This window comes from Orbicella franksi, chromosome 8, assembly GCF_964199315.1.
Source record: "Orbicella franksi chromosome 8, jaOrbFran1.1, whole genome shotgun sequence".
Taxonomy (NCBI): Eukaryota; Metazoa; Cnidaria; class Anthozoa; order Scleractinia; family Merulinidae; genus Orbicella; species Orbicella franksi.
The window spans coordinates 11,535,453-11,559,693 of record NC_138152.1 but is presented as its reverse complement, the minus strand read 5'-3'; the positions used below and the strand labels follow the sequence as shown (position 1 = coordinate 11,559,693).

The window sequence follows — 24,241 nt, the reverse complement described above, 5'->3', positions numbered from 1 at the left end:
CGAATTGATTGTGAGGAGTTGGGAGGGTAGCCCTGCGATGAACTAACATCCCATCCAGGGGGGAGTAGAAATACTCCTAGTGGCTTCATGCTACAGAAATCGGGATAAGCTCTGACTGTATGGGCCACTGGACTGACTCAGACTTAACTTACTTTTCAGGAAGCCACAAGTGCTGACAACTTAAGCCGTATGTACATTGGCTGGGCGCCTTATCTATAGTGTCAAGCTAACCAGGACAAGTGCCTTGGCAATCACGCGCCTGTTGATTGTAGCAGAAGAGTGCGAGAAGTCAGTGGCAAATCGTAGAACAGTATCTAGAATAGGAGTATTTATGCTTCCGATTCTCCGATTTTCCGACTTCTGTTCTACGATTCTCCGATTTTTCTGATTTTGTTTGAAGTGCACCTAACCCCAGATTTTTTTTTGTTTTCGCTAAAACGAAGCTACTTGTTATTTGAAATAGTTCTGCGAAAGAATTTTTGGATTCCGTTAAATCCTCGATTTTCTGTGCGCCGACGAAATCTCCAAAAAAGCCCCAAAACATCGCCATTTTGTTTCACGACCGAGTTTGAAATGGGTCCAGCGGCTCTTGTGACGTCTACCCAAGAAGGTTGGATATCTCACGTCCTCTCATTTCCTTCAGGATGGTGCAATACACATTCGAAAAGTGCGCAGAAACGCCTTCCAGAGGTGCTATCGGCTGTTGCAGCAATATTCCAGATTTAAAGAAAGATATACTGTACAACTTACTGACGGTGATCGGCTAATGGTACAATAAAGACGTAAACGATGGTTGATTTTTTTCGAGCCGAAACAAGCGAACTGAATCTGCGAGAACCATTGAAGAACTCTCACTGGAATTTGTTCCGAAGACTTTCGAACGCTATTTTGATAAATTTTCTGCTCAAAGCTAACCAGCAATTTGTAGAAATACTACCGACAGCCTATATCTTCCAATCCCGCAGTATTTATAACATAACCGGCAAAGTTGTGTGATCCGATCATGATCAAGAAGCGTTATACTGATATGTAAAGAGGTCGCAACTGTACGCCGCTAATCAACACTTATTTCTCGTTCGATTTAGATAAAAGTCGAAGATTAATCCTTTAGAATTACATGATAAGAAAACTGTTAGACTCACAGAGTTTTTCGAAGGTTTGGAAATCGGCAGTGCGACAAAGATTCTGTGCAGTAACGTCGAAAATATGACCGCGTAACATTTTCTGCTGACCGCTTAGGGAACACGTCCTTTTCGCTTATCCGACGAATTTCGCTGCAAGCTTTGAAAACAATTTACATTGGTTATTTGGAGTTACGACTTAAAACGTGTGACTATATGAAATCGGTAATTGTATGAAATATTTCCTTCCGCCTTGCTTCCCGCAGCTTCAAAAATACAGGTCCAAACAGTACGATTTTCAATCGATCGAAGCCAATGTTTTGGAGGTCACCAAGTCTGGAAAACTTCAACACGTACGTCGTTCTTACAAACATGAAGCATTCAACAGAAAGTGAAACACAAACTGGATTTAACAGAACAATCATACCTTGACAAAATACATTCTCGCTAAGGACAAATGTAAACGGGCTATCAACACGCGTGGAAATCTTATGTTTAGTTGACGAAATTACCATCCAAAGCAGTCCTTGAGCTTTCTTTCCTGCTTTTCGTTTGCCTGCTCCTCCACTTCGTATCTAGCTTTCCATTCCTAATATACAAGCAATACGTCCGCAAAGAAGTCTTCCCCTTCGTCGCTTGAAATATTGTAAATATTGCTCTCAAAGCTCTAAGCAGTGAGTTCACAGTTGTCGAACGTGTTCGATCGAAGTTTATTTCTGAGTCTTCCAAATCGAAAAATACATCGGAACGATTAGTTTTGTTTTCCATTTTCTCGAGCAAATACAGAGAGCTGACTGAGGCGCCATTGTGTTTGGTTCCTGGGTAGACGTCATCAGGAACCGCCGCCCCAGACTCCCTAACACGCGGTCGTGAAACACTTCAAGCGCGACTTTGAAAGGGCATAGAAAATCGAGGATTCAACCAAATTCAACAATTTCTTCGCCCAAATGCTTCAAATAAAGTCTAGATTCGTTTTAGCAAAAAAAAAAAAAAAAATTGGGGGTTGGGTGCACTTTAAAATCCCCGAAAGTCGGAGAATTGGGAGGAACAATGATCACTTGAAAGAATTGCAACTAAAGTCACAGAATACGATAGTCGTAGATGCGGAATAATCATTCAATCGGAGACTTTATACTGAAATATCTTTTAGTAAAATCGTACAATTGGAAGCTATGCACAGTCTGGTTTGGTAAGTCTACTCAATCGCAGAATAGAAAACTTAAATCATAAAATCTGAGAAAATGGGAGAATAACACCCCTACATCGGTATATACTATTCTCCGATTTAACACTAATCGCACTTTTCTCTGATTGAGCTCGTTGAACTTCTAAATACGTGGAAAAATACAACCATGGTATAACGAACGAAAGTTTGGTTTCGTTTGGATATACGTAACAAAATCGTGCAATATTTATAATAGAAAAATGTTGCCTTCTGTAATATTGTCTTCGTTTTTGCGGGAGACAACGCAAGTGAAGGTTTCCCAGACAAGTGGTGTAAATACGCAAATTCGTTTCATCGAGGGGCTTGTGTTTTTTGTTGTTGTTTTTGTTGTTGTTGTTGTTGTTGTTTTTGTTTTTCATAACCATTATACTAGGATTGATCTGGCATTCTACAACACCTCGATCAAATCTCTGGGCTTAGTTATTCGAAAGGCCACGAATCACAGGGTCGAGTTTCGAAAGCCGATTAACGCTAACCCAGGATTAAAAAAAAACATCTCAGAAAATCTCACTGAAAAATTACAAAACTGAAATCAAAATGCTCGCTAATCCGGGGTTAGCTTAATCGGGCTTTGAACAACCCGGTTGGAATTTCAAGTTGGTCAACGTTAATCGTAAAGTCTAAGTTTCTTTTTGAGATACATGTAACACTAAAAACGTTGACGCTCAACGCAGATTAGCTTAATCCTACCTTGCACAGCTTAGTTCAGGTCTTTTATTCCACCAATGACCTACTCAGTGTTAACGGGTTCAGTTTTTGCTTGTGAAAAATAGAAACATTCCATGGAGTTATAACGGATCGAACAATCCAGGTCTTTGTTAGAAGAACTATGGATTCGAAAATTTTGCAGAATTTTGTTAAAAGGCTGCTACGACCAGCAAGGGCAACGAGGTTCAGATCATTTTGTAAACACGTTTTTAACCTGCTGCTTGAGTTCCATTAAAAAGGACGTTATCGTTATGTTTAATTCTTCTCGTCCTTTTCTGGTATCCGTCATAGATTCCGTTAAAATCTGTTAAACAATTGTTAAATTTTTAGTGGGACCCTCAGTCAAACACCTCTAAATTTCACGAAGAACCAAGAACATTTTTGCTCATGTCTGCACAGCGCTTGCTGGTTTCATTTACTCTTTTCCAACAAAAAATGCGAAAAAAAAAAAACACAATGGTAATAGCCTATGTGGAGAAGGGAGTTATGTTTGATGGAATGCCAACTTGCGTTTAGCTGTATTCTGCAAAACTTCCTAATAAACCCAACTTATAAAAAGAGATTGTACAAACTCGCCACGTAAGATTCTGTTATAACTTTTCTGTTATATAAATAGTCATTTCCAGATGCGATGACGTTTAGAATATTATAAATACTAAGTCATAAAAACTTAAGTGTGTACATAAAACCTGTATTCAGAGCCTAACGTGCCTTATAATCCATCAAATCTTTTCGTTCCAGCTAAGGCCACACTACGCCGGAGAAATTCGAAAACGCAACGAATGAATGGAATGTGCCATGTATAAAATGTTCCCGATCAAAAACGAGAGATATGGCTGGCTTTTCTTCGATGGAAGCGAGTCGTGGGAGAATGGACACAAACCATAGCGAAACTCGCGTCGCACCAAAAGTATTCAATACATCGGGATCAAATTCCTTTGGACACTTAATCGTGCTGTGTCTTTCAATATTAGAGATACATGTAGGTACAAAAGTCGGACCGGATCACTCGGACCGCCAGTCTGGGTCGGATCAACTCGGATCGACTCAGATCATTAAAAAAGTAATAAATTTGAGGAAACTAAAACTTTTACCCATTTGAAGGTTAAAATTCCTCTCAAATAATAAGCCAAATCAAGAAAGACTTGCCACGTTACTTCTCATTGTCAAGCCGCCATTTTGTATTTTTAGTGCCAGTTCCTCTCGGATCAAGTTGCCACGCGACAACCTCGTTCCCAGGTTCTCTGTCAAGGGAACGTTTGTACATTTTCCGTTTTCTTTTCAGTCTCTCTTTGTTTCTTACGTGTTTATGAAGGGCGCTTTACGTCGTGTTATTAGGAGGAATATTTAACAAATAAAGAAGCCTAAGCCGTGTATTACACTGTGATAAAACACGACGGGAATTTGAGAACACGAGGGAAATGTAGGAAACACGAGCCGCAGACGAGTGTTTTCTACATTTCTCGAGTGTTCTCAAATGCCCGGAGTATTTTATTGCAGTGTAATTAACGAGGCTTAGGCTTCTTCATTTGCTTTATGATAGAGGTAATGTGGCGAAAAACAATAAAACACGCTTTTTCTATGTTTTATATTCTGATAAAACACGGGTTTTTGACCAATCAGAGCGCGCGCAGGGTCCTATCTATATCATAATTTTGTAGAGTGGAGCCGTTAGGCTGTGCTACAGCAATCACAGGCAGCCCAAGCTCTCTCTATGATGTGAACCACACAAGCAACACAATATGGCATCGAATGTTAAGGGTTTATATGGGATATTCTACAAGATGTACATGCAGGTAGTTAAAAGTGAAAATTCTCAATAAAAATGGCTTACCTTATTCCATACGTGTGTTGTTTGCTTGTTTGTTGTTAGTGTAAAAATGGCTATTTACGACGGTTTACGATTAGTTAGGTATGACCTGAACCATTTCAAAATATGCAAGTCCACTCCATATTGATAATGTTGAAGCTTCTCCAGCAGATCTAGAATCCGGTGATCCATGGTGTCGAAACCTTTTTTGAGGTCGAGAAAAAGTACCCCATTTATGAGACTATTGCCTATGTTTAAGTCAGTCACTCATTAGTAGTTGCAGATTATTACCTAAGAAAATTTGGCGGTTTGAACTTTCTATTAGGATGTAACTATGACGTAAAATATGTAGACGGTTTGCCCTCGTTTTAAAGAGATACCGTAAATCCTCGAATTAGGGCCCACCTCGAATAAGCGCACCCTTCGAATAAGCGCCCCTCATATCGGCCGAAATTTAAAATAAGCGCCCCCGCCCCCCACCTCGAATAAGTGCCCCCCTCCCCTCCCCCAATTTTGTGGACGAGTAATGAGACAACAAAGGGTGTATAGTTTTCGTCATGTAGTATTAGATTTGTACATTGTTTCAGTTTGTGAACACGTTTAGTGGACACGTTGAACACGTTAAGTACTAACGGTGACGCGATTTAAACTTTAGGATCAGCTTTTTATGTCAATAAATAGCTTATGTTGGTTTTAACGCGCAGATGATTTATTGAAAAAAAAAGGATCATGTCAGGCTACGATTTGGGAAAATTTAAATAAGCGCTCCCCCCCCCCCCTCCTCGAATAAGTGCCCCCCTCGAATAAGCGCCCCGGGCGCTAATTCGAAGATTTACGGTACTCTTACCTTTTGGTCAACTACTGTCCTTCCAAGAATTTTAGAACAAGTATGCCTGCAAAACGAATTTTCTCCAGTTTTATCAAGTTATCAGTGAGATTCCTCACTTGTGTCCGCTTAATACAAGGTGTCCGCTCTAAACAGGTACAATAAGGATAGTTTATTATTTACCCTTTGTAACAAAGTGTAACACAGTGCAACATCAAAGACTGCTCATAGCACAATGTCAATGCATCAATCTGGAATAATCTATTCAGCTCTAAAACGAAATCACTGAAGAGTTTTAACTAAGGTGTCTGACCTGAGCTTTTAGAAGCAAAAAGCCTTTGAAATGTCCGCTTATTGCAGCTTTTGTGCAACAAAATGGCGTAATATTGGTGTCCGTGTCCACTTAACAGAGGTGTCCGCTGAATGCAGGTTTATTTTACAGTAAATGTGGGAGGAAAATTTAGGCACTCAAGCTGGTGTCCACTTAATAGGGGCTGTCCGCTTAATATAGGGTCCGCTTAATACAGGTTTTACTGTAATCAAAGCAAAAAAAGAGCCCTGGAAAACGAACTATAACTTCCTGGAACTGGTACTTCCTCACCTGTTCTCTACACAAATACACTCTACACAAACACAACGCGAGAAAAAGCTAAAACTGGAGACTTCTATCAGTATGGTTTACTAAACCGTAAAATTCAAACGCGTACGGTCAGCCAGACTGGCCCAATGAAATGGAACAGCATAATAAGACTAGATGGGAATGCCTGGAAAAAATGTTCACCTCCCTGAAAAACATCTGCAAGGAGACAAAATTGAAGGAATTCCAGCTTCAATTAATCCATAGAATTGTCGTTACTAAAAAGGAGTTTCATCAATATGGTATTTAAGCGGACGATGAATGTCTCTGCTGTGGTGAAAAAGACTCAATTGATCATACATGTTTTAACTGCCAATTTGTAAAGATTTTCGTAAACAACATAACTGACTGGTTTAACGCTCCCAACAAGTCAAAATTTGTGCCAACTATTGAAGAGAAACTATTTGGTATCATATCTGGCCCATATGAAAAAGAAATATTAAAGAAATTTAATGACACGATCCTATTTATGAAATATTACAAAACCACTAGTAAGATAAATAACTACGCTGTTTACATTTCTGTCCTTGTTAAAAAGTTTTATTTAAGTAAAGAATAAAAAACTTTTGTTATTAGTTACGAAAAACTACTTCCCCCAAAAGTGCCCTGGGTGCTCGACTACCAGAATTCAATGTAATGCCGTACATGAAACTGGTTATGCTATATACTATAGAAATGTTAGCAATGTGGTGTAAATTAAATAGTTAAGTAATGTACGAGATAATTGTAGGTACTGCTATTTACGTAAAAAAAAACGTGAAGTTCAAATGTAAGTAATAGTAGTGACAAAACGCACTGAAAACAAATGTAAAGTAAGTTATATGATATAAACGATGTAGGTACTAGTAGTGCAGAAAACCAATAGAGTTTATGATAAAAAGATTAGCCTCAAGAAGCGCCGGTTTGAGTGGAGTGACTGAGGGTCAGCTAAGAGTAAAGTTAAGTAAAGTAAAATCCTTTATTTACAACACGATTATCGTTTAAGCACTACATGTTTGAGGGGTCGTGTATCTAATTAGTTATCTAATTACTGATAAAATGAATGAAATATAAGAAATTAACTTACTTTATCGCAAATCTGATTCTTCTAGCACGCCCTTCTTTTTTCTCAAAACATAATGCTCTGATCTCTCATTAATTCTAGTTCCGGTTTACCTAGTTTCTTTAAGGAGAACTCGACAGCTGTGTGAAAAGTCTTCAAGTTAGACGAGGAGTCAGACGCCGCGTCAGACATGCTACAAACGATTTTTGTCACAAGTATTTGACAATTCTTTATTGCAGAATTATTTTGTAGTATGTTTATGACAACCTTCATATTTGACCATCTTATCAGAACCTACCTACAGCATCAAAACTGAAAATGCAAAATGTTGAAACTATCTTCCTCGGTTGGTAGGCCAGGGTTAAATAAAGTACCTCTCTTATGACAACATTAAATTTAACAGCTGTAAGCCTTAGACCTATTTTAGACTTGCATTTGTGCCAGGAATGGCACCATATCTATCACAAAGGGGACTATGTTAGCCGTCAAGAAAGCATCTCTTTTACATTAAACGTAAACATGTACACTACGGAATTGTTGGAACTATGTTAGACTGGTTCTTAAATCAGAGTTGTAACCACATAAGCAAGGATGGAACTTTCAAAGCCATCACATTTCAAAACCCTACAATGCTACAAATGTTGGAACTCAACTGTGTCATGCTAGTCCTTGCACTGGGGTCAGGGAAAACTTATCTCTTAAAACTATAATGTTCCTAATCCTATAGTCTAATTTAATTTAATAGTGCATTAATTTAATTTTTAATGCAAGTGTTGGAATTTTACTACACTACCATGTAGTTCCCTGATCAGGGATGCAACTATTAGTGTGTTAAAAATCTGCAGTACTATATAAGCCTGGTAGTTGGACCAGGGTCAGAGATGGCGTCTGCCAACTTCCGCCTGATACGCCATGTAACCACCACAAGAACAAGGACCACAATCGAGAGAACGACAACCACGGCAATCAGGGCATTCTCAGTTTCTGAAAGAAAAACAATCCAAGAGATTTGAAAAAAAAACACATGTCAAGACAGAACGAGTATGTTGACACAATTTCTCTCCTTCACTGGGGAAGAAAACTCTACTGAAGAACTGCAATCCAAAGTCCGATCTTATCTAGTCAGAGCTCTATCACAGAATAGGCAACAAGTAACTTAAGACTACAAGGTAAGAGTTTCTTTTTTTTTGTATTGTCTTCATATATGTACATGCATTACTAGAAATGATTCTTAAAAATATATATTCTGTTACAGAACTACCACAAACTTGTAAAAAACTACAATTGCTCTGAAACCCTTCCGCTGATTTAAGATTATATAATCATAAATTTACCTTTAAAAAATAAAATCATTTTACTCAAAGTTAAAAAGGAGTAGTTGAGGTTCTTAACTTTCCTAAGATTTTATATTTCATTGTCATCTTAACACCTCTTACTAACCGAGTTCGAGGTCCGTACCGTAAGTTACGGACCGAGTTTTTTCCCCTTCGATTTATGGCCCAAGCGCGAAGCGCGCGGGTCATAAATCGTAGGGGAAAAAACGAGGATCCGTAACTTACGGTAGGGACCGAGAAGACGAGGTTAGTAAGATATTTGTTATATCTCTACTGTGCGCCTGACGGGTTAGGAAACGATTTCTATTAACGCGGACTCAGAAAGGCTTCAAATTTCTGACGCACTTCGAAAGCAAAACGAGTCAGTTTGAAATTATTTTTAAGTCGTTAGCACGCTTTATTACATAATTTAGAGTGTAAGATTGTTTCAAACTTTCACTTGTTATAAAAGTCAAGAACACTTAGCGACAAATCAGGAAACAGCTAGACAACAGAACCAACTTTAAATTTTAGCGGATCACACACAGGAGAGTACGGCCCGCTAAATTGACCAATCACAGCGCGCGTACTAACTGAGGGATATAATAAAAATTGTTACTGCTTTGCAAAGTCAGTTCTTTTCTTTATAAAATCTGAATGGATACATCCTGTATCCATTCAGTTCCATTCATTTTTCTTTCCTGGTCTTTTCATCCCTAATTTTTCGCAGGCCACATAAAAATCATTATCAGAAGGAGCAAAATGTCTTGCACCTTACCGTAGTACAGTACTAACATGTTCAGGCCCTACGTTCGTGAATAACAACCTGTATTTAGATGTGTCATAAAGCTAAAAGCTAACCACGAGCTAACTAAGCTAACTTACGCAACCAGAGTGCTTAATTTAGATTAATTAAGGAGTGCTAGCTAGGCTAACAGGAGTGTGATTTAGACTAACCAGCAAGTGAGCCATGCAAGCCAGTAATCACTACTGGCTCTAAGGCTAACCTCAAGCTATCTTAGGGAACTTGGGGAACTTTTTTGGGGGGAGGGGCTATTTAGGCTAATTAGGTTCTACTGATTTAGGCTACCCAGATGGTTATTTAGGCTAACAGCAATAGCATGCGTGTAATGGCTCGCATGACTCACTGGCTCGTGAACATTTTGAGGAGAGCAAAGCTAAAGCATTCTTACTTTTACTGGCAACAGCTTCCTTCTCTCCTGGTGGACCTATGGGAACTGGTTCTGGCTTTGTAGTAGGAGGAGTAGTAGGTATCACAGCTGGTTCTGGTTCTGTCAAGGAGGAGACAAGTGAATTCCAAAATGCCATCTTTTCAGGAAGCATATTCTTCTTGACGGAAGATGCCGGACTCAACGAGATATACTTTTCATCTTTGAGAGTATATGCTGGCCATTTGGTTGAATCTTCTGTTGGTTTTCTGCATCAAACATTAAGGTCCATCAACAATTCAATGAACTAAGAATATTATTATTGTCAAACTTGTTATGCATGAATTGGTAGGGGTTTCATTAAGGGTCGGGCAGCAGCATATTGACCGGCTGTCAGAGGATGACTTTGCCCACCTGGTTTGGACATCTAGGAAAGTTTTTCTCACAGAGAAGTTCAGTTAACAATGATTTGCCTGCCTGTAAAAACCAATTACCTCTGGCCTGTTGAAAAAGTTCATGAAACCCCTGGAATTGGTCAATATTAACCAGTGACAGCAGTCCGACAGAGACACTAATGTGCGCGCTGTCCATAATAATTGCTATACACTTGAAAAATAATGACAGTTGATGATGCAAACAGAAATACCTGGTTTAGCTAATTAAAGAGTAAGATATAAATCATTGTGTTTATTATTCCACTAATATGCCTTTTTGCCACATTACATGATTCTGTAGGTCAGGAGAACACACAAAATACGACCCCATATTGCACAGTAGAGTCATATTTGTTTTAATCATTCACACGCTATATGTGATTGGTTGCTTAGTTCCCGCAGGACTTTCTCTCAGGCCTTCATGGTCAATTGATTTCGGTGACGTATCGGAGACAAACGGCTGGGAGTATGGCCCGAAAATGATGAGAAGGAGGCAAATATATACAAAGGCCTAGGAATAGGGTTGTCCACATTATGCCGGCATAATTTTGAGCATAATAGTGAGGCATGAGCATCGAGCATTATGCCAGCATAATAGTAAGAAAAATTCCCGGAAATATGTCAAAATATCGAAAATAAATAAATAAATACATCAAAATTAGGTACAATCTCGAAATTGGGATTCCTGATTTCCTGTGAAGAAATATACGTGACAATCGACTGCCCCAGACTTCACGACAGGAAACGGACGTGGCCACGCGGGGTGACTAGGAGTCTGGGACTCATTTATAATCATCCATATAAGCATATCAAGCGATTGTATTTTATTTTAGGTAAACAATGAATTTTGACTTTTTGAGCATAAAGAATTAGCATACTTGTGAAATGTTCGTGGCCAGTGTGACTCGGCGTTTCGTCTCGGCCAAGAGACTTTTCAGAGACCTTTAGCATTCAAAGGCAAACTCGTTGAGCATCACGCCCAAAGTCCCGTTCGCAAATTCTTGATGTTGACAGTCTGGTACGTACGGTTGGGAATCCTTCTGCGATAGAGGGCCAGACTGTCAACATCAAGAATTTGCGAAGGGGACTTTGGGCGTGATGCTCTACGAGTTTGCCTTCGAATTCTAAAGGTCTCTGAAGAGTCTCTTGGCCGAGACGAAACGCCGCGTCACACTAGCCACGAACATTTCACAAGTATTTGACAATTGTTTGCTTTTGTATAGAATTAGCATAATAGTGAAAATTGGGAGCATAATGTGGACAACCCTACCTAGGCACTAGGCAATCTGATTGGTACGATCTTTGAATGATGCAGGGTGTATTTCAAAATGTGGAAGCTGAAATATTAGAAAATGTCGCAACAGTGGAATAATAGATCCCTTATTCAATGGTTTAATATATACTGTAATGTGCCCACATATTTTAGTGACCGCTTGTACTGCACAACTCGCAAAATATCTGTGCACATTATAATGTTAAACCATCAGATAAGGTTTATGTATATCAACAATGTCTTATAGAGATGAAATCTGTAATCATTGTAAAGAACATTCACGAACTCTTTTATTGCGTAAGAACTTATTTGTTTGTACAGATAAGACACAGCTTGATATAGCACGTGATACCACATGAATATAATCAATTGTAAATTAGACTTTGAGCAGTCCTTTTGCGAAGCGAAGACGAGAACACGAGATCGCGTTTTTACGAAGATTTATGTTGTAAATAGGGACAAATTTCAAATTAAACGAAAATTATTTCAAATATAATCTCGAAGTTTATCATGTCTCCAGAAATTGTGAATTGGATTAAGATAAATGACTCAGTACAAGTATGAATATCGGTAAGGCTTAAAAGATACATCTATACACCACGTACTCCACAGTATTAAAAGACAACAGTGTGAACTTACCCATTCTTGGCAAAGCTGCTCCACTTGGAAATGATTTGCTTTGAGAACTTTATTTCCCCATCTTGCTCAGCTTCACCAGCACTCTCATTATACTTCAGGAAAGGTTCACCAAACACATATTTAACATCGCCGCTGTGAATAACTCCAGCCCAGGCTGGAATATGAGGAGAGACGAAATGGTCAAAGGAGTACAAATAAGTCTCCATATCATGTTTGACAAAAACCTTAGCAGAGCGCACTGCAGGAGCCTTGAAGAGAGCATCAGAAATGACATCCATGTACTTTTGACGGATGACTTTTAGATTTGTTTCATTTGTCCAGTCTGTGTACTCAAAGATCACTGCATCTGTGACCTTCTGTGTTTGGTTGTAAGCCCATCGCCCGCTTTTGACAAGGCTGTCAAATGTTGTTTTGTTAAGTCCATTGTTTATGCCAGGCACTCCAGGTGTTATACCTACAAAACAAATAATTTAATTAACAATATAATCATTGGACGAGGTTGAGCAAAATATCGTGAGTTGTCAGTGGGGAGCAGATCAATTATCTAACGAAGCTGAAGGCTGAGGAAAATAATTCATATACGAGACACTAACAAATAACGATATTTTGCGATAACCGAGTTCAATAATAATTATTGTTTTGAGTTCAATTTGGAATTAATTTGCACGAGTGAGTTTTTCAAAAAGCTGACATTGCACGAGCCGCTTCAGCGAGTGCAATTTCAGCTTTTTGAAAAACTCACAAGTGCAAATTAATTCCAAATTAAACGAGAAAAACCGTATAATTACTTATTAATAATATAAACATGAAAAAATTCATGTGGAGGAAGTGCCGAAAGATCTTTCTTGAAGCCATTTTTTCTCATTCGAGAAAACTTTTTTTCAAAGTTTCCGCACAAAAGTTTCGTCATCATTCTACGTGATATCATTGGCTTAGAAAATTTCCTATTGTCTTTAAGCCAATCATAATCCAGAATTACGATGTGTAATTTTCACTAATGTTACACTTTTTGCACTGTTACACTTGAACTGCACTGTTTTCAGCCAATAAGAATCGAGTAATTTTTTCATGTATATTATTAATCATTCCAGTGTTTCCGCCAGAGCGCGCCATTGCGGGAATCCCACGTTACAATCAGAGATGGCCCCCAGAAAAACGAAAGAAGGGCCAATTTGGCCCTTTCCTTTTACAGGACTGCAGACTTAACACAGGCACAATATTTTAAAAGCCATCCCAGGGCTCGAAATTGTGGTCGATACGGTCGCCAATGCAACAAGCATTTCATCCTTGGCAACCAAAAATTCTGGTCTAGTCGCTATAATACGGCATAATGACGACTACATTTCTCTGTGTTGGCGATCAATAACGGTTATTTTGTCACACATTATGTCCTTCTAGAAAATCTTATTGAAAGATCTTTGCTTCTAAAACATTCAACATAAGAAAAGAAGTCAATCCGTCCTTTTACATTGCTGCATTGATTCTCTCACATCGGAAAACTTCCAAATGGCTGACAGTGTTTGAAATCGCCCTACACGTATAATGCATTGCAAACCCTTGATCATTCACTACGTCGTGTATGCCTAAGGATTGCTCTCTTGTAATGCACGGATCCTTCATACTAGTATCCCATTCAAAAGAAACTTTATTGAGTAGAAACACTTCAAAAAGCACTTTCAAAAGATTTTCAGGGGCCACTTTGGCTCTCAAGTAAAATTTTCTGGCTGAAACACTGCATTCAATCACCAAATTTGTTTTCTTATTTAAATCACTCTCTGACAGTAAAGGGAGCAATCTGCCATTTTTCACCAGAGATCATGGTTACAATTACGCATGAGCAGAATATTATTTGCAGCAAAACACATTTAGATGGTACTACGCATGAGCAAACCATTATTTGTAGGCAGCTATTTGCAGGTCATCTGGCTGGCTCTCGGCCAATGAAAAGGAAGAAAAAATACATTGAATCATCTAATTTTAATTATTACATTGTTGGATGAGCAGAGTAAGGAGGACATTTATATATATACAGATGTTGGACACTTTTCATTCAAACAAAATTCTGAAAATTGCAAAACAGGGGCTAATGGTACAGAAATTCTGCAGCAAACTTTTAAGAAAATCCAATAGTGCTGAATTTCTGAAAAAGCAAACCCGTCCAGCCATTCAACAAACAATAATTCTTGAAATTCTGGGGGGGAAATCAAATGAAACGGACATTTCCAAAAAATGTTGGCATACATGTACCTCAAGAGGTTGCATTGCCCTTTAAGGAAATTCTGGAAAATGCTGTTCCATTCATCACTGGAAATTTCATTTGTTAAATGGAAAATGCCCATTCTCAAACTAGGCTGACTCAGTCAATGTTGTAGGCATGCAATAAAATGAGGCGCTTCCAAGCTGCTGTTGTACTAAGTTGATTTCCTCCAGACATGAAGATACCGGTAATCTACTTCTAGAAACTTAACAGCAAAGTAAAAGTCTTGAACAGTCTACCTTACGGTGGCCTTCATTGCAAAATTTGGAACACACAACACAATGACCCCAGCCAGGACTTTAACTTCTACAATTCGATCTGGAGTGTTGTGCACTAACCATTACGCCACCAACACTTCCACACAAATTATTGTAGCATGTCTAGCATAGTTATATTTAATCTTGCAATTTTGCTATGCACAGGTTTGCATATAATGAATGAAACCTGTGCATTATTATAATAAATAATTAATGTGTCTATCAATGTTAAGCCTAAGTGGGGACCGCGGGCATGTATGTGCGGTATTTCACTTTTCAGAAGAACTTTTTGTCAAAATCCCCACTATAGGGACCAAAAAATGGGTTGGCACACAATCTCCACAAAGTGAGATGCCGTTGTTATTTGTTGGAAACAAGTGCTTACCTCCAAAACACCCATGTAGGTTTTCTTCTCTGCAAGAATTATTTCGAGATGTCCCACAGACGAGCACACATGATGATGTGGCTTGGTTCCATTCCTCCTCACAAAAAAATCAAACATCCCCACCCAGGGGCCCAGACTCTTCGTCAATTCCCAAGAGCGGGAGAGGTAATCAAAGTCAAATGCCTCACTTATGCCTGGGGTCTGCCCCCTTGGGCTTAACACTGATGGAAGCATAAATACAGTGTATGATCAATATTCAACTGTAAGGTCATAAGAATTTAGAACAAGATCACTAGAAACTATTCTCCAAACTAGTGCATTATAAAAGGTATATTATAGTAAATGGTTTGAACCCAGGAGTATCAGTAGTTCGTATAGTGTGATCATCCGGGTGAATGTAGTTCTGAAAAGAACTGTTGTTGGTGACTGACGTTTCAACAACCTGAGTGGAAGTCATCTTCAGAGTCAAGTGAATAGTGTTTGTCAGTCGATGATGTTATAAGTCTGGTCCGTTGAACGTGATTGGTCAGTATAGCCATGATGGTATTGGCTGAAAGACTTGTGTAAAGTTTGTCATCGGTCATTGGTGGGTTTCGATCCGTCTATTGTTGGTCAAATAGGTCGGTTTTTGGTATGTGTATTGTTAAGTCGGTCTGTTAGAAGTCCGTTTGTCAGTTTCGTTTCCATCATGGATAAGTCATTTGTAAGTCTATAATGACCAATCATGTTCAATGGACCAGACTTATAACATCATCGACTGACAAACACTATTCACTTGACTCTGAAGACGACTTCCGCTCAGGTTGTCGAAATGTAAGTCACCAACAACAGTTCTTTTCAGAACTACCCTCACCCAGACGATCACACTATACGAACAAAAGGTGTATTATTAAGGAGAATATTTTCATATTGACATGCTCAGGATTTATCTAGCACATGTACCTTTAAAAGGAAGAACAAAAAATCCTCCTTCATTCTTGGCTACACCTATCATTGCCGGCACAGTCTGATTAAACTTGCCATTGACAAGAAGATTAAAGGGATGATCTGCAAAGCATGATTAAATTTATTTACAATGGTTGATAATTAATTGTCGTAAGCAAAATTTCATATCTTCACCTTTGCCCCATGACCTTCACCCTTACTGTACAGCTGTAATTGGTAAATGAATAATGTGCAATTAACAATTATTCCATTGGTACGAGATGGTCTAATAGCCAAGGAGGCACCTGGTTCTAAGTTGGCTATAATCATCTCAATTATCCAACAAGCACTAGTATAATAATAATTGCTTGGTTAAAAACGTCCCCAAATATAGAAAACTAAACTAAGACTAGTAGTAATCAAAGATTAGAGCTGGGCGTTTGCGCATGTACTTTGCATATTTGGTCAACAAAGTTTGATGGAATGACAGATAACGATTTGCACATAAAATTGAACTAATGACGACACATAAAAATGTTTTTAATATTAAAGTTTTTACAACTAGTAACTTGTGCTGGACAGAATATTTTCCAGGAAAGACATTTTATTGAACTATTTGCAAAACTCAAACTTCAATTTCAGATCGCCAACAGTTGTTAATAAATATTTCTTATATCTTGTCATGTTATCTTGTGAATGTTTTTGTTTCAATTGCTCGAATTTACGTACATCTTGTTTACACAAATGAAAAAGTTTAAGTTAGTTCTAAATACAAATCATGGCCTTTTGGCGAGCTACATACACGAAAAGGAAAGTTTGTTTTCTGACAACAAATCATGGCCACTTGCTGAGCTAGTCTGAGCTACAACTTGGAAACTTTTATTTTCTAACCACATACCCCAGCCATTTGCCATTGCTACACAACCCAAAAAACTTGTTTTCTGACCACAATTCATGGACATTTGCCATTAGGCCCAGTTCTTAGCTCTTACATGTTAAAGCTTCTTGCTTCTTTCTTATTTTCAGCAAACTCACCATGTAGAAAGTTATCATCAACAACAGGCAGAAATAAGTGGCCAGAAACAGCGGTGCCTGTGATATTTTTCTGGGCAGTCAGTATGTCACTGACACTCTTTTTCATCAGGCATTCTTTCAATCCTGACATGTCACAACCAACACGGTTTGCAAAAGTTCTGTCAAAAGATAGAGGATACCCTAATAAATTCATTTAAAACCACTACACCATTGATTAGACTTTTGAAGGAACCAGTGACTCTTGCTGGGAGTTGCTTTTTTAAGTGAAGAACATATCATACTGTTGTGCAAAGTTTTTTTTTTATTATTATTTGTTTACTTTTGACAGCTTTTTGATGGCTATTACATGTACGTACATTTAAATTTAATACTAAATAGACCACTTTCAATAAATTAAAATTCAGCTTGATGGTGAGGCCTAAAGGACACAAACAAAAGAAATGAATAAACATGGTCATTCAATTTCCTTTGTTTGTGTCCTCTAGGCCTCACTGCCAAACTGAATTCCAAAAGTGGTCTATTGCAAGCACAATATGTGACAGGCAGAGATATTAAGTGTGAAAGTGTGAGTTGTGGAGTTTGACAGCATTCATAGATCAAGCATTTTGATCTTGCCATTCAAAACAAAACAATCAACATTGCTCGCCAAAAAGATGTCATTGCACTAAGCACTTTGTCAAGTAGCAGTGATACATGAAAAGTGACCATCAATGAGGGGAACAGAGAATTAGTTTTTCATATCCTTCAGCGATTATCAAGGTAAACAAGGATCCACAAGGTCTGTTAAAGGGTTTAAGGTTGCACAATACCTTCATGGGTGTCTGTCAGAAAAATAAATCATACCTGCATTGCTTTTACAGAAACTACATTTACCACAAACTATATAGATCAATAGAAAGTTTATGACCTATAGAATTCAGAGAAAATATTTGTTAATTTGGCTGTGCTTTTTTGAGAGGTAATAAGCAATCTGAGATGAAGGCAATTAAAAAGGATTTAATTTGTAATTATTTTGAGACTTACCTTGTGGAGTTTATGGCTGTCTTGTTGTCCATGCCAGCAAATGTAGTAGTTGCAGTTCCACTCTGAAGGATAACCTGGTTGTAAAGCCTATAGCTCAGAGGAGACAACATGTGAAGAGCAACACTTGCTCCACCCGCAGATTCACCAAAGATTGTCACGTTATTTGGATCTCCTCCAAACCTATCAATAAGTAACACAGTTTGAAGCAAAAAAAAAAAAAAAAAAAAAATTGGATGAACAATTCAATTGATTTCCAGGTGGTCCAATGGCCCTGGGGGGAACTCCCATGTGAAAAGGTTGAGGACGCTTTTCGTCTTACTTAAGGTTGGAAGTCACAGATTTTGGTCTCACTTAGGGTGTCCAAGATGAAATATTGCCACCAGTTTTAATCACCCAGGTATCTTTAGGGGTACAGGTTCTGGGTACAAATTGATTGGCATCACCTTTGTGTCACATAGGGTGTGACACAAAGGTCGCATCTAGGGCAGATCTAGGGGGTTCGGTTGAACCCCTTCCTTAAAGAAATGAGACATTTAATAACATGCTGACTTGACCTCAGAATAGTGGAAATCCCACTTCTGAGGATCTCAATTAAAAAAATTTCCAAGGTAGGATGCTCCCGACCCCTCTTCCCCCCCCCCCCCCCCCTACAAGGGACTGCCTTTAGCTGTCCATATCTGGAACCCCCTTATCTAAAATCCTGTATCCACCCCAATTTTTCCATTAGAGAAGAAACAATTGGTGACGCATAAAGTAGGAAAAGACGCCGATGAAGATTATTAAATAATGATAACAATGTCCAGTTTTTTAACATAATCTCCAGGTTTTTGTGAGTGAGACTGCCTCTAAATTTTCCCTGTCTTGGAAGTTGGCAAGCCTGAGGTAATTGCTGTATGTAAGTCTTTGTTCTTTGTTAATGCATATCTTTAGATCTGTTATGACTGGTACGCTAGTGATGTGTAATAGAAGAAAGCCCAGTTTACATTTGGAGTGGTTTACTTTAAGTTAAACACACGTTCCTGCCAAAATAGGTTTCTTCCATACATGACACTCTCAGAAATTTGGATCACCTGTTGGCCAAGTATCAGTCAACACAGTATCGGCTGAGCTCTAGTCAGTCTGCATATCAGCCAATATTCAACTGCAATGTCGATTGACACTCCACTGATATGCCAAACAACACTCTGTCCATTTCAGTCACCATGTTCTTAACCTGGTAGACTTTTGGTTGGTCCAATGACAGTCAAAATTTTTTTTCATGAAAAATCAAAATCCCTACCCCTGTCCTACGCCCCATCCCTTAAACTTTTGTTTTGTTCGAGCACGAGGAGGACACTAGGCAATTGATCTTCCTGTCAAAGTGAATGAATAAAAGAGCCAGTAGCAATGACATAAGATGAAAAGCTATTCCTCAAAATAATAATAATAATAATAATAATAATAATAATGGTACTTTAATTTATAGTGCATAAATAACATGTAGATATGTTCACATACACATCACAAAATTATTTATAAAACTATTCATAAATAAAAAATTACAATGAAAATCATAATCCTAATTCTAATCATATTTACATCAAAATAAAAAGTAAAATGCATCACAATTAGTGATAAAATAAATTAGAAGATCAAAAGAATAAAATAACTTAAAAGGATTGTCTCTATATATCAACATTATAAACATTGTTCCAATATCGTAAACTATGCAATTAATGTCAGCTATATATTGTAAGCCACTTTGAATAAATATGTTTTTAAAAGAGACTTAAAAGTTCCCTACCCTATTTATGACCAGACCAGACCAAAAATTCAATACCCTATTTATAACCATTGCGACTGACACAGTTGCTCTCCACATAGTTTTTAAAGGGGTTTTGTTGATGGTCTTCTTAATAATGATGAAAAAGTAGCTTCTTCTAAACAACATACCCAATTCAAGACTCGAGTACAAAAACCATACCCTATTTAACACAAAAATGGCCAAAATCGATATGCCATATATGACCAAAACGGCTGAAAAACCATACCCTTTGGGGCCGCACCTACGTATATAGCCAATGTAAGGGAGTACCCCCAAACCCCCTCCTGGGGTAAGATGGTGCTGCCCTGTACCTTGCCTACTTGGCATTACCCGCTGACTGTCCCGCAAGTAAACAGTGTTCTTTTTCTAGATAACAAATCCTTTATTGACCAAGCTTGTTCAGTCGAGATGATTGGATATTATTGTCATTTTTTTATTTTTGCGTGTTTATGGACCTCGACTTCGACTCAGTCCGTAAACATGCAGCACATCGTCAGCAATGTCCAGCCATCTTGACCACATGCTTAGTCAATAGCCAATATGTAGTACAACGTGCATGACCCCCTTAGGACGCTTATAGGCCCGGGCAGGAGTGCTAATCTTGTCACTAGCCCCACTCCCCCAGCAGAGCTTTTATTTCAAGTGACATTAATTTTGTGCCTCGTGAACAACGGAAGGTCACATTTGTTGTATTCTATCTAGATGTCCTTTATACGGATTTGCGTTTGTAATTTATACAGTAAAATGTAAAAAAAAATCTTCACCTCTTAATGTTCTTCTGTACCCAGCGCATAGCCTCCACTTGATCCAAGAGCCCAAAGTTTCCGGGTATCTCTTCTGTTCCAGTGGACAAGAACCCCAGCACACCAACACGGTAGTTGAAAGTAACGACCATCACCTCACCCTCGGTGGCAAGATAACCACCATTATATAGTCCTGCTGCAGATCCTCCCGTGGAAAATCCACCACCATATATCCATAACATGACAGGCAAAAGAGCAGGATTTTGTTTGGCTTTGTCTTCAGGAAGAAAGACATTGATAGTGAGGCATTGTTCATCTATGTCCTTTGTGGAGTTCATAATCACGCTAGGGTTTTGCGGACACCACTTGCCGAACGAGGTTGCGTTCACAGTCCTTGTCCACGGCTTGGGCGATTTAGGAGCTTCAAATCTATTTGCTTGGGCAAACGGTATCCCAAGATATCGGACAAGGGTCTTGTTCGTGTTCAAAACAATGGCTTCCCCGCGAACAGGGCCATAAGTTGTGTTGACGATCAACGCAGATCTTGAACAAAGAGCTAAGGGAAAGGTGATGAGAATTCCCAGAGAAACCAAGATGGAATTTGCCATAGCTTTTCTCGTTGAAACACGAGGGGAAATTCTATGACTGGCGTTGTTTCTTCGACGGAAGCGAGTCGCGGGGAGAATGGGCTGAACAAACAGGTTGAAAAACGCCTGGTGGGGGACCACAAAGGAGCCCCCACAAAGGAAGACTGGCCACTGAGATTGTCATGAACTGAGGGCCAGATCAGTGAACAAGAACGCGCAAAACTCTAGCAAATTCAAGATGTACAAGAATTTGATGAGCTGTTTCCATTCCTTTTTGCACAGAGGCGTTGGCAAAGCCCGTCATGGATTCATCAGTTCTTGACTGTCACGGGTCGTTACGGGTAAGTCACGCGTTCTGTAATCCTAGCAGGTTGCTAAGACTGAGAAAACTTCCGCCTATTTTCATTAAATGCTCACATCAATCATTGAATTGGCCAGTCAATATTTTAATTTTCCTTTTTGTGGTTTGTTTTTCAATGTCGGATCAGTGATTGAAAGCACGAATTCATTATAATATATTTATTTCAGCGACGGTGTGACAGTAGACAGCGAACTGAGTGTTTCGTTTCCGGAGTGACTGGAGCTATGCCGGGAAATATTTGGCAACACCTGTCCCTATTGATGTTAGGATATGTTGCAAGAGTAGACCAGGACGATCGTTACATTATTACACAGAACTCCATTTCGCCGATTCAGTTTCAAGCGCTATTTCCTATTTTTGTACGACACGGAGGCTGGAATGGTCCGCTGTAGCTGCTGGGTGTCTCAAAATTAAAACTAAGACCTAAGATCTAAGGCTTAATTAAGACTCCCGCCGAATCTGCTGGGTGTCTCAAAAGTAAAACTAAGACCTAAGATCTAAGGCTTAAGACTCCCGCCGAATCTCAAAGATCTCCTCTGAATCTCAACTGGACCCTCTCTGAATCTCACCTGAGTTTGTTTTTTAAAATGTGAAACTTGAACCAAGAAGCGATCACAAAATGAAACCTCGCTGGCGCGTTGCGAGAACTGAAGCCTCCCTAGAAAAATTAAACTATAGCTTTCTAGAATTCAACCATACAACTTTCAAACCAACCATGTAAACTTTCTTTTGGTCAGCGCCAAGTGTGACGAAACCGCGCCACAAAGGTGGGCTCTCTCTAACAAAAAAAAACTAAGCATAAACGAACCCGAGAAAACACGCAACAACTACGTAAGTCTACAAGCATTTATCATAACAATTACACTAAAATAACATTGTACTTTAAGTAGGGTAACTAACAATAATACAATAAGCTAAATAATTAACCTTAATTTATTTACAAGAATATAATAAACAAGCTAAATACTTCAGTACACTTAATCTATTTACAAGAATATTCCTTAAAAAAAAAAAGGCGTTTCCGTAGTTCAGTTCAGTTCACCTTGCGTCTGAAGTCCTTGTCCATGAACTTGACCCCAACAACGTTCCACCAACACATGACACACACAACGAACCAATTCAAACTCCCGTTTATAACTCCCACCTTTCAACTTACTTCTTCCGATTACGTCTTCACTCAGTCCGGTATATTTCAACTTGACTTCTCCGATTTACTCCAGCTGTCCGGTTTACAACGGCCGACTTCGACAGAACTTTACGCTTGTCCTTCGATTGCTTCGACCAGCTATTTAGCACTCACGTTCCCCGGCAAATGGCTCTTTGTCGTGAATCTAGGAATGGTTTACTGATGGCTTCTCAGTAATGAAAATGTACTTCCGGACGTGTTCCTGCCACTTTCTAGCCTCGCTCGTAACTACACTTCAACCTGCTTCTTCTACACACAGAAAAACCTCTCAACACGTATCAACCCAAAAGCCCTAAATATGTAAACGTAAGGTGTTACAATCAAAGAAAGGAAAAGAAAACTATAGGTTGAACAGAACTGGTTACGTAATGAAAGAATACAAATCACATAATCGAGTGCCACGGAATAAACACGATTCCAAACAAGCCGTTCCCATGGGATGTAATTAAGCATTCCATGACACCTACACCAAAACTATTGTTACGGAATAAATATGATTCTAAACATGCTGTTCCTATGGGATGTAATTAAGCATTCCATGACACCAAGACACCGAACTCTGTGTCTTGGCGCTGACCAAGAGGCACGTGAGCTCTGGGAACGAGATTGTCTCGTCTCCCAAAGAAAAGGCTACTCGTCAGAACGATGCGATATTTTCGGGCGAAAGTTTACTTCAAGAGCAAAGGAAGGGTAAATATAAAAGTTTATTTAGTTTTATTTATTTTTATTTAAACCGGCCCGGGGCTCTTCCGCTCTTGAAGTAAACTTTCGCCCGAAAATATCGCATCGTCCCAACTTCCGAACTTCTCTACTTCAACGCGTATTACTCCTTTTTCATTGAAAATGTCAAGTTTTAAATGCTAAAATGAGAGCTTTGTAACTCATTGGTCGGGCATGAAAACGTGCTTAAAGCAAAAGCATAAATTTCTAGTTGACGTTCGTGGCTTAAAAACGTCAGTGCTTAAGTATGCCAGAGAGGCCGAGGCAATGAAGCTCACAGTTTTCTTCGAGCTTCGCTTTTGAAAAACTGTTCCCTTCTCGGAGCAGACAGACATATTTTCGCGCCAAATGGAGGCTATTGTCGAGGAAAAGGTTGTTGTTATTCATCGTGGTGGATGCAATAATAAAGTGTATTATCGTTTGTCTCACGATGTAGTCACTTGAGATGTAGATCGCGACGTTTCGACTGCTTACTGCTAGTCTTCTTCAGGCGATAAGGTCGACTGATTGCACGGTATCATTTATATCACAAAGGTCGGCTGTGATTGGTGCATTTCGGTCCTCCTATTGTTCCATTGTTCCGGCGAGTAGCTGTTCCCTCAGTGGTCCGCTGTTGTACCGTTCTCCTGTTGTTGTGTTTCTTGATCGTGGGTATCCATGCTTCAGGAATTTCAATTCCACTATCCCTGTTGATGTTGTTAGGGTAAAGTCTTATGTGAATAGCTTCCTTGACCCTACGTGTGTACCAGTGAGGATCTCGAT

At 39.0% G+C, this 24,241-nt stretch overlaps 2 protein-coding genes across 3 annotated transcripts in view; one reads left to right on the top strand and one right to left on the bottom strand.

The window, feature by feature from the left end:
* Nucleotides 1–5,635, top strand: part of LOC145495874 (serine/threonine-protein kinase atr-like) — a 59,443-nt gene extending 53,808 nt beyond the window's left edge. For both annotated transcript variants that reach the window (XM_081475466.1, XM_081475465.1), the window contains exon 70: nt 160–5,635. In XM_081475466.1, coding sequence (XP_081331592.1) covers nt 160–219 — 60 coding nt within the window. In that variant the 3' untranslated portion in view covers nt 220–5,635. The remainder of the gene's footprint in view (nt 1–159) is intronic.
* A 2-nt stretch (nt 5,636–5,637) lies between these two features.
* On the bottom strand, nt 5,638–22,395 carry LOC145495899 (acetylcholinesterase-like). The gene is made up of 7 exons (XM_081475497.1): nt 20,647–22,395; nt 18,079–18,258; nt 17,056–17,213; nt 16,039–16,143; nt 12,198–12,651; nt 9,876–10,120; nt 5,638–8,353 (listed from the first exon to the last, which is right to left on the bottom strand). Exons 1-7 carry the CDS (start codon nt 21,231–21,233, stop codon nt 8,217–8,219), a joined length of 1,866 nt encoding a protein of 621 aa, XP_081331623.1. The 5' UTR covers nt 21,234–22,395; the 3' UTR covers nt 5,638–8,216.
* Nucleotides 22,396–24,241: the final 1,846 nt, after the last annotated feature.